Here is an 18,618-nt window from a genome sequence, read left to right as displayed (position 1 = left end):
CAAATCAATATCTGGACTTTCCTTAAATGTTTTGAAGTCCAGCTGTGTAGCATGTTGTGCAAAATTAATTTCCAGCACCTTGTTGATGTTTGCTGGTGAGAAGTCAATTCTCATGCCCTTGACCATGGAGTTGAACTTAGGGATTCCTTTTCCTTTAAATCTCATGGCATTGGCATAGAATTCCCAGCCCAGGCTAGCTGTTGCACAGAAGAATTTCCAGCCTCTTTTCTGGATTTCCTCCTTGAATTCAGGATAATTGTTCCCAGCTATTTGAAATGTTCTATCAGGAATAATTTTTCTTCTTAGAATGTTGGCTCTGAAAAAGTTTTCATGAGCCAAACTTCTGAATCTTGGATCATGTGTGGCAAGTGGTGAAGATCCTGAGGGTGCAGCTGTTCTTGGTGAGGTGATGGTGTAGGTGAAGGTGCAGGAGATGTGTCTGAGGTGGTGGAGAAGGTGAAGGTTCAGATGCAGGTGCAGATGACCTTGTCTGAGGTGAAGAGAAGGTGAGGGTTCAGAAATCTGAATAGGTGAAGAACTTGAGACACCATCACTTCTAGCCCTCTTTGAATGCTGCGCTTGATTTTGTGCAAATTCTGGAAAGGATTGGGAAACCAGGCACCACATGGGAGCTCAACCAATCTAAGAAGTCAAAGCATATTGTCACCAAGAATCTTCTGCCTTTTGCCAAAGTATGGAGCATGTTTATCTTAAATTCTTTCATGCCTGTCAAACATAGCTCCACACTAGCTGTGAAGAGGGCTGCTCTGCTTTTTGCCATAGTCTCCGACATCTACATAGATGTGGGAGAAGTAATAAGTGAATGTATTTTGAGAATACTGAAGACAAAAAGGGATTCATTAGCCTTCCCTTCAGTAATTACATTACTTTGTGAAGACGCAGGAGTAGAGTTTGGTGATTATCAAGAGAAAATAAGAGCTGCACCATCCATTTCTGCAGCTCTGATCAAAGAGATTTATGCAACTGTTTCCTGCACCTCTGCAGCCCCAATTCCTTCACAATTCAAGAAAGAGAAACCAATGATGATGAAGGACACTCTGAAGCAGCTAGCTGAAGGGCAGAATCAATTGGCTGAAAGGCAGACTGAGCTGCACAATAGCCTCAAAGTTGGAGTCATGTTAATGGAATGTATTATGCTGAATATTGGTCAGAAATTGGGAATGACCAAAGAAGAAATGTATCATACTCCAGACTTGGCAGAGAATGCCCAGTGCCTTCGTTCTTCTGTTTTGAAGAATATGCCAATATACAGAACCCACTTTCCTTAGCCACCATTTGAAGAGGTAGTGGAAGAAGAAGAAGAAGAAGAAGAAGGTTCTGATGAGGAAAGCTCAGAAGAAGAAGATGCAGCAGAAGATTAGTTTAGGAATTTATTTTCTGTTATTAGGATTTTGTAAATTTCTGTAGTTTTAAACTTTTTGGGTTGTAATCACTATTTGGTACAATTTGGTTTAATTTTCACTTACCTGTTTTGCAATTATATTAGCTTCCTAACTAATTACCTTTCTCTTGCTGCAAATTGATGGAATTTTGGTGTTTTTGTGCAGAGAATATCACACACACAACACTCACACACATTGGATGGTGACTCTTGCACAAGCTGCCATGAAAGGGGGGTTTTCATTCTCTACCTCTTATTCATGTGTAGCCTCACATTACACTGAATTGTTTTTGAAAAACACTAAATACTAAAATAAATAATAAACTGCTGGCTGTGAATTCTGTGTGAATTTTTTTTTAAGTTGTTTTTCCCATTCTCAAAAGGAGATCACACTTGTATTTTCAAAAATGAGGCAGTTGCCACTAGGTGCATATATTTCTGAAAAATGCATTGTGTTTTCATTAATCCACATGATCATTTATAAATGCCTAGTGAGACTTGAGTTGCCTATTTCTTTTTCTTGTGTGATTAATTAGATTTTACTGCATTCTCTAGAACTTTCCCTTGTTCTTAATTGAATATGCATGTTACAGTTCTCACACACATGATAGAGGCCATGTTTGATATACTTAGTTAGCCTAAAATGCCTTCCCTTATAATTAATTGCCCTAGTTTACCCCTTTGAGCTTAATATTCCCTTTTCTTGAGTTAACTTCATTACACGCCTTGCTGAAAAACCAATTTTACCATTCAAATTGATCAAAGGCATTGTGAGTTTAATCAAGAATGAGTTTTAAAACTAAGTTTGGGGTAGCATCCATTTATGTTGCTTGAGGAGAAGCAAATTTTTAAGTTTGGGGTAGGGGAATAGCAAGCTATCTAAGTTTGAGTTCAAGAAGTCAGAACGAAAGAACAAAAGTGCTGCAGAAAAATGAAAAATTATGCAGCAAAATTGTGGAAAGAGTAAAACATGAGTTCAAAAACAGAATCTGAGTTGAAAAGAGCAAAATGGAGATCAAAAAGAAGAAATTCGCAGTAAACTGTTGCAGAGAAAAAGAAAAAAAAGAAATTCAAGGAAAAGAAAAGAGTAAATGGAAGTAAGAGAAGAAAAAGGAAAATGAAAATTCTGCTACACAAAAACAATCAGTTTGCTGCATAATTGAGGGATTTAATGTGAATTGATGCTAAACCAGACTAGTTTTAAAGTCATTTACTCAAAATGCTTCTGATCTTTTGAAATTGCAATTTGTTTCTTATTTTGTTCAGTATCTACCTTAACCTAAGCCCTGTTATAAACTGTAAAAAGTCCTCTTGATGTGTGATTGGCTGTACTAAGCAGAGGAGATGGAGAAATTGGACAAGCATATGGTAGAGTGTAGCTGAATTGATGATTAAAGAGAGAAAACAGTACCTAAACACTGCTGAGAAATGAGGGAAACACTGTCCAGTGAGAAGTGATCATGATTTTTAATGTTTCTCACACGAACTTGGCTGATATATATTCACTTAGATAGCAATTCTTGCTTAAAATTTGATGAATGCATTGTGATTGCAATGATGAGTAATTGGATGAACATCTTGATTGAAAATTTTGCAGAAAACACAGAATTGAAAATTGAAAAATCTGAGAAAAGCAGTTTGCTAATTGGTTTTTGAGAAGTGGAAGAATTACCCTTGGTTTAGTTTGATTTGCTTGAGAACAAGCAAAAATTCAAGTTTGGGGTAGCGATGAATCCATATTTTGACTGATATTTTAGCATAATTCTAACACATTTGATAAGAAAAATATATAAAGAAAGCAGAAAAACTTAGAAAAAGAGAAGGAATTGAAGTTGGTTTAAATTTGTAGTTATTTTAGAAAATGTGAAAATTTTGCTTAGGAATTAAGTTTTTAATCTTGTTTTTGAAGGAATAAATTGAGCAAGGATCATATCCATGGAGGTTTGATGACAAGGAAGAGAAAAGAAGCAAGTCTGGACTCCAAAAACACAAGAATAAGAAATTGCAGACTGGGCGTGTTCACTATTGTCAGTGAAAGTGATCACTTTAGAGCTCAAAGAAGAAGTGAAGCCTGGGCGTTACCACTTTTATCATTAAAAGTGATAGTTCTAGAGAGGCAAAATATCAGGAAAGCTCTGCGTAACCACTATTGTCATCAAAAGTGATCGTTCCAGAGAGTCTTCAACTTGACGAGTTGCGATCAGCAATAGTGATAACGTGCAACTACCTTGGCTCTGCGTTGTCACTTTTATCATCAAGAGTGATAGTTCTAGAGAGCTCTCAATATCAGGAAAATGCGCGTGGCCACTATTTCTGAGAAAAGTGTTAACGCGCAACCAAAAACTCTCTGCGTAACTACTATTTCTCATAAAAGTGATGACGTGAAAATCTGAGAAATTTTATAAATACCAGAAACGATCCAGAAAAGAGGGATTCTGTTCATTTTCAGTTTTTTTAGTTAGCTTCTTGTTAGAAGAAGTGAGAGAGAGGAGTGGGGATTCGAATCTTGGAGCTTCAGGAAAAGGAATTGGAGTGGAGCAAGCTTCCATGGCGTTTCTGAGTTTCTTCTTCTCTTCTTCTCTTTCTTTTCTTTTCTTTGCTGCCACGGCTGTGTAATTCGTTCATAGTTAGGGATTGTAGATCTGAACCGAACATGTTGAATTGATTTGGATCTGAATTTCAAGCTTTGGAATAGATTGAGTGATTGATTCTGAACTTCACGTCGAAATTGAATGGAAATTTGATTAACTAAATTCAGAAGAACTCTTGTCAATGGAAATTGAATTTTTCTTCAGATCTGAACCAATCACCGAGATTATAGTTTTCTTAGGGATAAGGAACGTTGATCTTGCAATCTTCTAGTTTCTTACACTTAAAGCAATATTGAATTGAATCAGATCTAAGGAATTAGAATGGTTTAATTGAATGTTAGGTTCACTGAGTTAAGGAATTAACCTCTGAATAATATAATGTGAAACTGATTGTCATTCTTTCCAATTGCTTGTTAATTCAAAACTTTATTGATTAAACATTGGAGCTTTGGTGAAGCAATTCCCTAGCTATGGTTTCTTCCTCTGTTATCACATAACTGTGTGTTCATTATTCTATTTTTTACAAGTTTATTTTACTTTTAATTGTTCTAGTTTGCTGTTATTACATGTTACTACTCTCCTTCCAATTTTGAAAAAGCTTAAATGGTTATAATTCTATGAAGTGGTATTTGAAACCTAAATTCCCTGTGGAGACGATATTTGGATCTTAAATTTACTCATTACTTGCTGCAATCCTAGTGCACTTGCTAGTGTTAGATTGCGAACAACATTAAGCAAACCAAGTTCAGAACTTGTAACACCTAAATTGCTAAAGCTTTAATATCATCAAGTCTAATATCATTCTCTAATGAAACATATATGTATACATATAATCATATCAATAGTCATCATAACATCATCATTCAACATTCTCAAGTAGTATCATGGAGGAATCAACCTCAGTTTTCCATATCTTATCATCATACATAGACACATTCCAAGGGGTTGCAATTACTGCTTGCCCTTTTTCTCATCTCAACATTATCTGCATTAATTCACCATCAAACTCAATCAGAGTAATGGAAGCAATCAATCATTATAAACATCAAAGATATGGAAATAACAACTCAACATATGACCCTTTTTCAATCTTTCCAATACCATTATCAAGCACTTGAATATTTCGCTCATCTCAAATGAGTGTTCGTAATAACCCCTTCTCACTTCATATCTTATTCCAAACATCAATAAGAACATACATTCATATCGCAGGGGTAAAATGAATAAATCATCATCACATAAATTTAAAATTGAATTCAATAAGTATAAACATATAATTATATAAAATGGAGTATAAGTAGATCATTCAAAACCAAATTGTTCAAAGTAAATATAATAGCAAAATAACACCTAAAATGTATAGTATTCCAAAATAAACAAAATAAGTGTCCTATGAGCAGTGTCAACCCATGATTATACAAACTAGACTATACACAAAATTTCAAAGGCAGGGAATCCTCATTAGGGTTGGATTCAATCCCATCGAAAAAAGGTGCGTCGTTCATGGACGACGACTCCTAAACTCAGGTTGATCATCTCGTGGTAGATGAGACGGCGCGTTGCTGGGTCGTAAGTCCAAGTCTCCTTCCCTTCGGAATCCTCTCCCCATATCATTGCCTGTTGAAGGTCCATCTGTCACACAGTCATGCAAGGCACACAAAAGAATACAAAACAAGAAAAAATATAGCAGAAAGGGTGAGTTCATCATAAAAATCAATCAATAACCAAAATGAAGATAGTTACGAAAGAGTTAATAAGAAGTATTCTTTCTAAGTTACTAAAAAATCCACAAACACATTATAATTAATTATAAGGTCAGGCAAAATCACTAAATGTAATGCATGTCACTCATAAAATTTCACTCCCTCAAATTTTCAACGTTTCTCCGGTCAAGGTGATCGGAGACCCTCATTCCCTACAAGCAAAAAATAAAAATAAATAAATATACACACACACACACACACACACACACACAAGGATATCCTTTCATCCATTTCACCTTTAGTCCTCAAGATGGAGTCTACCATGATCCTCGGTAATGCTTGCTCGCGTTAGGATTAGTGAAGGTTTGCTAGTGACGTATCTCGATCATGGTGAGCTACTCTGTACCATTGGGGCAACCCCCTCTCACTACCCCAAGTTTCTTTCCTTAAACCTGAACACTTCATATTCCCTAGCTGTGCTAAGTTGTGACATTGACTCTCCTTTTCACCTTCATGCACGATGCATATAAACAATCGAGTAGATACATCCACAATCATATCTATTGTCACCCAACATTATCATTCTCAATTACACGTTTAGGGTTTGAATAAGACACCATATATTATAGCCATCATCAGAATTTTGGTTAATATACTCACTTGAAACATAATGAACAAATTCCAAGTAAATAAGAAACATGTAACAATTCTGTTACCTACGACATAGGCGAAAACCTTATAAATTTCTTATTTTTAGCTAAACACATCTAAAACATGTTCAGAATGGAAGGTTAAGTGCATATATGATTCTTTAAAAAAGAAAATAGAAATGAATACAGTAACTTTTTATGTGATTTCAGAACAAAGGGTATGTATTTTAACTATGTACTATTGAAAATACTAGCATATGACAGTCACGAGTTTAACTCCACATGCATTTGATTTTTAAACCAACAATCAATAAAAGTCAGAATCAAAGTGTACAACAAATTATTTGAAATTCAAAGTCAGAAGTAAAAGTTTGATTTTTAAAAGAAATAGGTTATTTGTTTTCGATAAAAGTAAAAGTTTGAAAGAAAATAAGTTATTCCTTTGAATTTTATCTAGTTACCCTAATGCCATTAAAAGATGTTAACTCCCTTTTTACCAAGAAAGACTTTTCACAATAAAACTCATTGTAAACTTAACCAAATTAATTGTTACACACATTTGTTGGTCAAAACTTGTGCTTTTATCCTCTAAGGTGTAAACCAAAAGAAAATAGGTAGGTTTCGTGGAAAGTTTAACATGTAGTAGAGTAAGGGTGTGTAAACTGAAAGGGAAAATAAGTGAATTTCAGGGAAAAGTAACATGCAATAAGATATTATCTCAAAATCACTTATTATACTCAATCAAAAAGCACGATTACCCAAGAACTGTAAAAATAACAAGCAATCAACAACATGCAAACACACTTCAACAGTATCATTCAAGTAGAATCATTGAAGGATGAAAGAAAAATCATTTACATGTAATCTTTTGATGAAGATCAGAGGTGAGAATGAAGAGAAAAAGGCGCATGCAACACCCAATAATCATACATTCAAACACACACATTCACACGCACATAGGGACTCTCTTACCTTGTTGGAAGCGAGAATGATAAGAAAGTCAGAGAGTTGCCCTTATCTTTCACGATGAAGGGTTCGTGGTGTAGCCTCGTGGTGACAGTGTGAGCGTTGGAAAGGAAGGCGAGAGTGTAGGGTGCAAGAAGATTCTTCGCGCTTCTTTAATCTCTTTAGTGGGTTGCGGCAGTGAAGAGGTATTTACGAAAAGAGAACAAATGGAAGTGAAAATGGTTTAAATATAGTAAGCATAGGTCGTGACCTTTCATTTTAATGGGCATCATAGCTAGGGTACCGTACATGAGAAGTTAAGTTACATTCCCATTTTCTTTCTCCATCCACTACGTACTTGAATGGTGCAACCTCTCACTTGCCCTTGATTTGTTTCTGAAGAGTTACGCTTCCCTTTGTGAATTGCATATGCAGGATGCCATCATGATGAGTAATAAATGCAAAGTAAATGGAGAAAGTGGGGAGGCGGGAGTAATGCTAGATAACAGGTTTCTAGAAATAAACCTCTCAGGAGAAAATTCTAAGTGGCTGATTGGTGTCAATTGGGGTGCTCATTAAATGCAGACCGACGGTTATTGAGTCATTTGAGGAGGGAAATAATTATATGTCCCTTCATATTCTTCTGAAAATTTGAATGCAAGTGGGAGGTGAAATAAATAGGGCTTAATGACGAAATAAATAAGGTAATTGAAGGGTTTTCAGTTAAATGTAATTACGACATAATTATTAGGAAAACTTTCCATAAATTACCATGTAATTGATGCTAATTTATGATAAAAATGGCTAGTCATAATGGAATGTCTAGGAATACAAAAAGTCTGCATTAAATACAAGTAATAAAGACTTTTAATTGGGGTCATTAAGGCTGATCTCTCTCTCTTAAACATTAATGCAATTTTGGCTACAGTAATTAAGAGGGTATAAGGTAAGTGTGAAAATATCTTTTGAGCTTCTTCACATGGAATATAGCGTGAAAGAGGAGTAATTACTCAAAATAAAAGGTTGGGCTCCTAGTGTGCCTGTGTAGTGTAGAGATGCAAGAGCTTTGACTCATTATGACTAAACTTAAGTGGATATTAATAGTAGAGAGAGAATATGAATAAATGTTTAGGGAAGAGCAAGAGTCACATGTGTAATCTCTCTCTTAATGAACAATAATAATAATAAATGGATTAAGGAAGGAGGATAATAAATGTAGGGCCCATGCCTTTCATGCAGTCAGGAAGAATCAACCTAGGGTTTTGTCTTGCTTTCCTAGGGTTTCTTAGAATTATTTTTTCTACATGACCATGAAGACTTAGATACATAGGAGAAAGAGTACATAAATTATTATCACACCATTGCATAGAATCTGGCCAATGTATAAATAAAATGCAAGTAAGAATCATGAACAAAAGAAAGAAGAGAAAGAAAATGAATTGATAATTAAACAACACATAATGATAACTCAATTCACAACAAGAATCAAATTAAGGTAGAAGAGAATAAGAAAAGAAGTACTAGCTAGCAATAGGCGATTCACAAAAGCGAACCGAATTTGGGGATGTTACAAAACCTCTATTAAAAATGAATTAGAAGTTGATTAAGCAACACCCTCTCATTCAATTCTTAACTTAATTCAAGAGATTGAGGACAAAAGAAATTCATGAAGAAGAGTTCGTATTAACATTAAAAGCTAAGGAATTCAAGAATCCATATGAACTCACTAGGGATTACAAGAAAATTAGCCCTCCATAAGGATGGGTCTCACGATTACAAGATGAGAATCAAGAAAAGTTAATGACATCAAGACAAAAATCAAAGAAAAGTAAGAAGAAATGGAAATCAAACCCTAAATGTAGCATTGGCTGTCACTTAAGGCTGACCTAACTCTGCAAAAGTATCCTAAAAATGGTAAAGTATCTAAGAGTAAAAGGTTCTGCAAAAAGTCTCTAACCCTAAATGATAAAAATCTATTTATAATAAACTTGATGTCCTTCATAATAATCACTATCATTTAGGATAGTAAATACGTGTAGTGACCATGAAGTCCTCTCTTTCTGTAGTGATCTATTATGGACAATAGTAAACACGCGCAGCATCTAGAGCTCTCTATAGTGTTCACTATCGTTCACAATAGTAAACAAGCACAAGTCTACATCTCTCATTGGCTTTGTAGTGATCACTATTGCTTCTGAAAGTAGTTACTTTGGTCTGTCCTTTGAAATTAGCTTGCTGTAGTGATTACTATGGTGTCTGAAAGTAGTTACTTTCACCTCATATTTTTCAAAAGGCAAAAAATTCAAAGGATTTGTCTGGAATTTCCTGCACAATTATCCAAATGATCAAAATTGTAAAATATATTTACAGAAATTAAGAAAGCTATGATATTTGACTTGATTGAAATTTTTTATAGTATTTAGAATTTCTAAGTCCATTTTCTATTAAAGAACAATAAAAAGGTAAACAAAAATTTAATAAAATGTGGATTCATTAACTATCTCCTTGGTCACAAGTTTGTTATCAGAACTGACCAGAAGAGTCTCATATCACTCATCAAGCTATCCAGACCCTTGAACAACAAAATTAGTTGCACAAACTCTTAGGCTATGATTTCACTATAGAGTACAAACCTGGAAAAGACAACTTGGCTGCAAATTCACTCTCCAGGTCGTTCCCAATGGCTTGCTCTAAACCAAAGTTGCACATTCTGTTACTATTGAAAGAGGTCATTCAAGAAGATCCTAAGCTACAAGTTATTCTAAAGAAATGTATGCAGAAACAACTGCCCAATCCTCATTATTCATCTCAAGATAGACTTTTGTTTTGGAAAGGCAGATTGGTGATTCCTACCAAAGAGTCCTTGAACAAACAGATTTTGCATGAGTATCATAGTTCTTTAACTGGTGGTCACTCTGGTTATGCTAAAACATTAGGTAGAATCACTTCTCAATTCTATTGGCAGAACATGCATGTTGATGTTAAGGAATATGTTGATAGTTGCTTGATTTGTCAACAGGCTAAGACTTTGACTACATTGCTAACAAGTTTACTGCAACCATTGCCCATACCTCACCAGATTTAGGAAGATTTAGCAATGGACTTCATCACTGGACTTCCTCCTTCTCATGGCTATACTGTGATACTTGTGGTGGTAGATATACTTTCCAAATATGGTCGCTTTGTAGTCATGAAATTAGACTACTCCAGCAAACAAGTTGCAAAAACATTCATTAACTTGGTAGTGAAACTTCATGGCTTTCCTAAGACTATTGTGTCAGCTAGGGACAAGGTGTTCACTGGCCAATTTTGGCAACACCTCTTCAAATTGGGTACATCCTTGAATATGTCCACTGCATACCATCCTCAGACTGATGGTCAAACAGAGGCATTGAACAAATGTTTGGAGCTGTATCTGAGATGTTTCACTCATGACAATCCAAAAGATTGGGCAAAATTATTGGCCTGTGCATAATTTTGGTACAACACTTCATACCACAATAGTGCAGGTATGACCCCATTTAAAGTAGTGTATGGCAGAAATCCTCCTTAAATCATTAGATATGTCCCTGATTCAAAACGTGATGCATCTGTCCAAGAACAGTTAGTGTTGAGAGATCAAGTTTTAACTAAGATGAAAAGCAATTTAGCAAGGGCACAACAAGTAATGGAGAAGTATGTCGATAAAAAAAAGAAGAGAGATTTCAAGTTCAAGATTGGAGACAAGGTGTTAATTAAACTCTAACCGTATAGACAACATTCAATAGCTCTAAGAAAAAAATTAGAAATTGAACCTCAGGTACTTTGGTCCATTTCCCATTATTAAGAAGATTGGCTCAGTGACTTACAAACTTTTATTACCTGAGTCCACCAAGATCCATCCCATGTTCCATGCATCTCAGTTGAAATATTGCAAAGGAAATCATGACTAGCCATACATTCCACTTCCCATCACCTCTAATGATTTACAACCTATCATCTATCCAAAATGTGTTCTCTAACACTTGAACAATCCTTAGAGGTTCAAAACCTGTTCAACAATACTTGATTTAGTGGCAAGGCTTTGACAAGGCACAAGCAACTTGGGAGGACCAGTCAGCTTTGGAGTTAGCATTTCCAGATTTCAACCTTGAAGACAAGGTTGTTCTTAATGGAGGGGAAATTGTAATAGAGCAAACAATGCAAGGGGCAGAGTAGTCTTTTAACAAATCAAGTTCATGTGGGACCAGCACATGACAGTGTGGGAGTCAGGAAAAACATGTGTCAGAAGAGGGCAAATATGCAATTAAAAGATTACCAATGGAAAGGCAATGATATATATAACAAACGGTTTTGAGAGAGAGGGTTTGCTTAGTTGTCTTTTGAGTGAACCTTTCTCTCTTGGTTCTTCTTTCTTTCTGTTTTTCTTTATCTGCAATTTTTCTGTACTATCTCTGAGTATTTATCTCATCTTTATGGAAGAATTACTCATTTTTATGCAAACTAATGCAATTTTCCATTAATAGCACTACTTCTATTTCTATTACTGTTTCATTGCTACTTTTAATAATTTAATAATTGTGCTCATAACAATAACCTCGCAAAAAATTATATATTAAACCTCACAAATGTTACATAGCTTGTAAGGGCCAGCTTAACCCAAGGTGCGCGGTCTCTAAAAGTAGGGTTTTCGGTCGTAAAATTTTGAAGCCTCCTTACTTTGATAGTAACATAACTAATTTTTAACAATATTATTATATCATATCATTAATTAAGACATCATGAATATTTATTTTGAGCGTAATTTTGGTGCACTAGTATTATAAAAAAATATCAACCAACTAGAATGCATTACGAAAATAATTTTTATAATAATTAAAAATAATTAAATATATTTTAAATAATTGATTAATGTTAAATTATATATAGAATTGAATAATAATAGTATAATAGAATAATAATAGTATAATACAGTTCTCTTTACAAAAACTAATTTCTTCATATCCGAATTTAAATTAAAGGAGTTTACTCAGTAAGTTAGTAAATCCATGTTGAATGGTAGTAGAATTGTGGATTATGGCTTATTGACGGACACGGGCCGTGTGGGATTCTAAGTGGATGCTCCATTGCTCCTATAAAGTGAAACTCGTCGTTCAAAACCCCATTACCTATTTCTAACTTTCACTGTGAATGCTGAAAAAAACAAAAGCAATGGAACAGTGGTGACGACTCTAGTATAGCGTCGCTGATTGAGGATCAGATACCAGAAAATGTGGTGCATGGCTTGTCACTGCCCACTTTGCTTCCAACTCCTACACATCACACCAGTTCACTTTCTCCAGCATTTGTTTGTCTTTTAAAAGATCGATGGACCTGCCACTGTCTTTCATGTTTTTAACTAATGTTTTTAGATTGTTAAATTAAAATAATTATATTTTCATTTTAAATTTTGTTATTGAGTATTTTAACGATGTTAAATAAGCAGTATTAAGTATTTTTAATTAAATATGTTATTTCTCAATCAGTATTTTAATAATATTGTTAGCTTTTGTTTTAAAGTTTAGACAAAATACACATTTAGTCTCTAATTTTAATTCATGTCTATATAACACCATTAGTAAAGTACTTGTTCATTAAATTTTTTTTAATAATATTATAATGGTAAAGATCAAAATGTAATAAAACACTTGAATATAAATTAATAGATAATTTTTTTTAAATATAATAACTAATTCATAAATAAATGTTGACCAATAAAAATTAAATGTGTAATTTAATCTTAAAATATTTAATTTATGTATAGCATTATGTTCCCTAGCAGTTGGGCATAAGGATAGTAGAGCATCTCATCTCTGTATACTTTTTGAATATTTCCAAGAAAAAGGTTGAATATGATGCAATGGAGATGAAGAACATTGCTCTGTTGCTCACATGAAAGTTTACATCAGACAGTACGTCCAGAGTGTTCTGCATTACAAATATGGCACGCCCTATTTCTTGCAAAGTTTCATTTAGATTCATTCACTTCTAATAATCATGGCAGATCCGAGATCCTTTTACTATGTTTTTTTTAAAGATTTATATAGAAATAATAAAAAGTTAGTTTTAACTATTTTTTGCACGTACAATGTTTAAGAATTGCATAATTGAAGTTGGGAGTTGCTTAAATAGAAAAAAAAAATGATATATTATTGTAAGATATAAATATTTTCTCACCATTTTATAATCCACTTCATTATTATTGTTTCTTTTATTTTTTTTATCTGTTTATTATTTTAAAAAAAATTATTTATCTATTTAGTTAAAATATAAGACGATATTAATTATTATCTTTTCAATTATGCCATATTTCTACCTGATTCTTATATATTTTTCACATTTATCATAATGAGAAACACACTTATCATGAATGAGAAAAGTAAAAGTGAATCTCATGTTTGAAAGTTAAAATAATTTTAATATAAATAAATTAATTACACTCTTTAATTTGTATATTGATAGGTATGCTTAACATTTGTTCCAAATCACAAGTGTCATAGGGACAAGTGAATATCATTCATGAGAGGATTGTAATTTCATTACCAATTTCACAGTTGAATCGCTATTTTTACGAATAAAATTGAAAGAGTATAAATTGATTTTAACTAAAATTAAAATAACAATATTGTGAGAAAATTTGTGCACAAAAGCTCACCAAATAAGATAAAAACTGTATACAAGTAGTTAGCTTCAATTCATTCCAATACTTTTCTCATGCAACCTATTTCACTCTCAATTCAAAGGTCAATGCCATCACATTCACGTGATTAGTCTGATTTTAATTATTTGGCAATTAAACCCTATCCCTTATTCAATTCCTTAGGTAAGTTCAATCACCTCTTATCTCTTAGTAATCAATCTATGTGTTGTTTAATTTTACACAATTCACCAATTTTTAAATTGTAAGAACAATCCTAACATTAGTCTACAATTAGCCAAATCATAGGGACAATGAGAAATGAAGCAAGGAAGCAATATAAACATGAAAAACCACAGATTGAGATTGTAAGAATCAAATTACATGAATTCAAGTCATCCCGAATTTATAGAAGAAATCTTTTCTTTGCACAAGGTCTTGATCCAAAATAGAAGAAAATGAGAGTATCATATTTTAAAATGACAGAAGGTCCAAAATTCGATGAAATCATTTATTTATTGGCACCAAACGTGGCTGTGTAGATACTAATAGGTAAATGTTTTAGAACTTCTCATGCATGTTCAGTGTGTACATATTGACTCCTGCAGCCATTACTTTGCTTTCCTTTTCTCCCTTTGGTGATTCTAACATCAGCTTATTGAGGGTGAATTATATTTGTGTATCGATCCAATTAAAGAATTTCCCTTATTCCTATTTTTCCTGAAGAAAATTTATTATTTTCAATTTCATCTATCCTTTCACTCTGTTTTCATTAAACCAATCAAAGGATCAAGCATCGCCCAACAGACAAGCGTGTGCCTTATTATTGTATTAGTTTTCACAAGTGTTATAATCTTTGACATGTGTCAACAATTAGTAAGCATCTTTTAACAGACAATTACAAGTGCAAGTGATAAATAAACTTACATGATAAAAAAGAACAATTTAAAAAAAAAAAAAAAACCTTTGACTCTGCTTACAACAGACACAAAGATAGTGCCGGAACCAACAGTACCAATCAATAATACAAGCACACCTGTAGAATAAGAGAGATTTCAACCACCATCTATTTAAGTATTTTACTCATACAACTTATCATATCCAGTCCTTAATACCAAGTCATGTCTTGAGCCTCCTGACCTTATCTATGCTTCCTTTCTCTAGAGTCTCTTTCTTTTTCTCCATCATCTGTTTCATCAGAGGAAGAGGGTCCCTCAGTATTGGCCTCACTTGTTTGGCTGCTTTCTTTAGCCTTAGCTCTCATATCTTGGATGCTTCCATCCTTTTTTTTTTCCTCATCTTGTCTTCTCTCACAAACCATTTTGAGAGGTGTTTGTGCTTCTGCTACACCCTTCAAATTTTTCTTAGAATTGTTGTCTTCTGATTTGTACTTGTACCAAGAGGCCCAATAAAGGAAGTTAAAAAAATTAAGGCAGCTAAGGATTGCTAAGAACCAATAGAACAAGTTGAGATTGTTTTGATTTAAATCCAATCCATGCAACCATCCTTGTTTGCTTGGAGTGATCCTTTTGGTAACAGTATTAATGACATTGACAAAGACAGTACTCAAGAAGTAACCAAGGGACATAGACAACCATGTGAAAGAGGTTGACAGTGATTTCATGGTTGCAGGTGCTTCTCTGTAGAAGAATTCTAAGAGTCCTACAAGAGTGAACATGTCTGCAATACCAAATATAGCATATTGGAAAGATAGCCAAAAAAGACTTATTGGCCTTGATGGGTCCTTCCTTCCTTGGTCCCTTCTTTTCACTTCTACAATCCCAGCAATTGTCATTGAAATGGAAGAGAGTACTAGCCCAACACCAACACGCTGAAGCTGTGTAACTCCTGAAGGGTGGTGAGTGATCTTACGTGCGAATGGCACAAAGAAGAGTTCATAAGTGGGAATCAGGATGAACAAGAAAAGGAGGGGGATAACAGGAATGGATGGTGCAGGCACTGTGAAAGAACCAAGTTTCAGGTTCATCACATTCCCTTGCTGAACTGAGAATGTTTGAAGCTGAGCTAAACAAGTGTTCATTATAATGGTACTGGCTAATATGGGTAACATTCTGGTTAGGATCTTCACTTCTTCAACTTGTGTCACTGTACAAACCCTCCATGGCTTCGGTTCAACGTTATCTTGAAGAATGCAAGCTTTATCGAGAAACCTGATTCAACAAACCAGACCATTTTAATACATTTATATGAATGTGCTCGAACCAATTTGAATCTTATTGTATTCTTATAATATATTTCTACCACTTTATATAATTTTTTTATTGTATACTTATCATGTCATATAATTATAGACAAGTTGTAAGAAACATGACCAAACATAGAACTTTTATTCAATTATTATGCATGGGGAATTGGCTTTTTAGTTTGACTTAGGCAACTTCACCCATCTTTTAAAAAAAATAAAGAAATAAAAAATCTTTAAAAAAAGGGAAGATGAAGAATCATTGAGCTTGGCTGATTTGATGCTGTTGAGAAGGAAATTGCTTTTCATTTTCTCTAAGCATAGTACCCTGAATTAAGCCAACTAAAAAAACAAGAGAGTTTGATTGCAGCTAGTACTATTGTTTAAAAACTTTTTCACTGAGTTAAATGTCAGGAATTACTTATTATTTTTCTTTTTTCCTGTGAGTGCTGTTTAGAAGCGGTGTTGATATATTTTCCCTGATCATTCTCCGTATGGCTGCAGCTCCAAGCGTGCAGAAGTGATAGTAGGCCCAGAGTCCTTGGCATTACCTACTACGTCGTACATGAAGAAAAAGGAATCTTAACACGCCATTGTGCTGGACCATGTATTAGTTAATTGTCTTGTCATTTGCAGAACATTATTAAATAGTACAACATTATTATGCAAGTTGTTAAGCTTTTAATTTCTAGCATGGAGATAGAGAGAGTCACCTCATCTGGTTGGTGTGCGCAATCTTCTCTAATGTAACATCTTCAAGGACCTCATAAAGTTCTTCAGGAGACCCTGGCAGTGGTAGCTTTCGGTTTCTAAAAGCCACAACAATAACCTGTAGTGAACAAAAGTTAGTTTGGTTCTTCAAAATAGTTCAATTTTGAAATTAATGTCGATGAGGGACTTTACATAGAGGTGACAAACCTGAGCAATTCTCGATATGGGACTTTTACCAGGAGTTTTGATGCGGTAAAATGGTTTGCCAAGAGCAAGGGTGACAAAGCCAATGGAGGAGGCCACGGTTACTATGAAAAAGCCCCAGTGCCAAGCTTTTTGGGTGCTAACCCACACAACCCCTGTAACCCCTATAATTGATCCCACAGTTGAACTAAGCAAAAGCCAGTTGAAGAAGCTTGCAAGAGCTTTTGCTTCTCTTGGATCTTTTTCATCAAATTGGTCAGCACCAAACGCAGTCATGGATCCTCTGACTCCTCCCATGGCCAAAGCCAATAAATACAATGATGTGTAAAACATGACTGCTATGCCACCTTTGACACAGCTTGACTTGCCACAAGCATCTGGGTGTAAACGGTCTAAAGCAGCTTGAACTGTGAGCATTATCAAAGCCTATAAAAAATGCCAACATCAGAAACAAACTTAACCTTTTTGAATCAACTGGTTCCACTTTACTTTTGTCTAATTGGACATGCCATTGGGAATAGCAATATAAATATGTTGTTTAGCACTTACCATAACTTCTAGTGATCCAAAAAGTAAGCATGTAGTTAGTCTGCTGAAGTAGGTGTCTGAGATGAAGCCACCAAGAAGGGAGAGCAAGAAAGTTGAGCCCATAAAGTTTGTGAGGGTGTTGGCAGAGCTAGAGAGATCAAAGTGCATGACCCCATAAAAGTATAGGACTAAACTCACCATGTTTGCCACGAAACCCATGTTGTCTAATGCTGACAACACTGCAGGAACAAAGAAGAGAAAAGATGAACATAGTTTGCATTCTAAGCTCAGAACAAAGAGAGAGTAATTGCTTAAAGACATATTATGCTTACCAAAAATAAACATGGAAGCCTTGAATCCACCTTTTTGTTTCTTCCATTGAGTTATGGACTTGAGTTGGAGTTGCTCTTTCTGTAAGAACAACAAATTTGAAAGTCATCATGAACTACTACTTCCTTAGAGTGAGAGATATTCAAATGTTGAGTGAATTAGGCTTACCATTGTGGAGATATTCAAAAAAGAATTGGGATTTGAGAGAAAATGGTGATGGTGAACATGTAACCCAAAAAAAGGAAGGTTTGAGCATAAAATGACACAGGATGTCCTTAGTTTAATGCCTCAAACTGTTTGCTTCTGTTGTTCACCTTCCTATTTATCATGCTCTCTCTCTCTCTTCTTGGTCTCTGTGCTCACCCCTTCAGCGGCTTCAAACGCTCAAACACAAATTACGGGTGTTGTATTATTGATGGGGGCATAACAAATCACAAAATTGAAATGGATGCAACATGCAAGTGCTACAGGTTTAAGCTGCTAATTCCTATTTTTAATTAATTAATTAGATTTTGCATTAGGTAGGTTTATGAATTAATAGTATATTTAATTAACATTTGAATTTTTATATAATAATTATTTATATTATGTTATTAGTAAATAATTTTTAATTCTTTGTTTAATTCCTAAAAACTTATTTTATACTAATTTAATTATTGAAATACATAAAATATCTAATGAGAAGAAAAAAATTAA

General features: G+C 34.3%; 1 protein-coding gene across 1 annotated transcript; it reads right to left on the bottom strand.

Moving 5' to 3' along the window:
• Positions 1-15,010: 15,010 nt before the first annotated feature.
• Positions 15,011-18,205, bottom strand: LOC113852315 (protein NRT1/ PTR FAMILY 4.5-like). Its single transcript, XM_027482550.1, has 6 exons — positions 18,091-18,205; positions 17,925-18,003; positions 17,614-17,831; positions 17,068-17,490; positions 16,863-16,978; positions 15,011-16,117 (listed from the first exon to the last, which is right to left on the bottom strand). Exons 1-6 carry the CDS (start codon positions 18,091-18,093, stop codon positions 15,088-15,090), a joined length of 1,869 nt encoding a protein of 622 aa, XP_027338351.1. The 5' UTR covers positions 18,094-18,205; the 3' UTR covers positions 15,011-15,087.
• Between the last annotated feature and the right edge of the window lie 413 nt (positions 18,206-18,618).

Source organism: Abrus precatorius, unplaced genomic scaffold (assembly GCF_003935025.1).
Source record: "Abrus precatorius isolate BTA unplaced genomic scaffold, Abrus_2018 Scaffold0, whole genome shotgun sequence".
In the NCBI taxonomy this organism is placed as follows: Eukaryota; Viridiplantae; Streptophyta; class Magnoliopsida; order Fabales; family Fabaceae; genus Abrus; species Abrus precatorius.
This window is presented reverse-complemented; position numbering and strand designations above follow the sequence as displayed.

What these genes read in the sequence shown, in the direction of transcription:
- LOC113852315 (XM_027482550.1), bottom strand. An exon ending in CCATATCGAGAATTGCTCAG is followed by an intron (nt 16,979 to 17,067) that starts GTTTGTCACCTC and finishes TGTTCACTACAG; the next exon opens with GTTATTGTTGTGGCTTTTAG. An exon ending in GCGCACACCAACCAGATGAG is followed by an intron (nt 16,118 to 16,862) that starts GTGACTCTCTCT and finishes TTGTTGAATCAG; the next exon opens with GTTTCTCGATAAAGCTTGCA.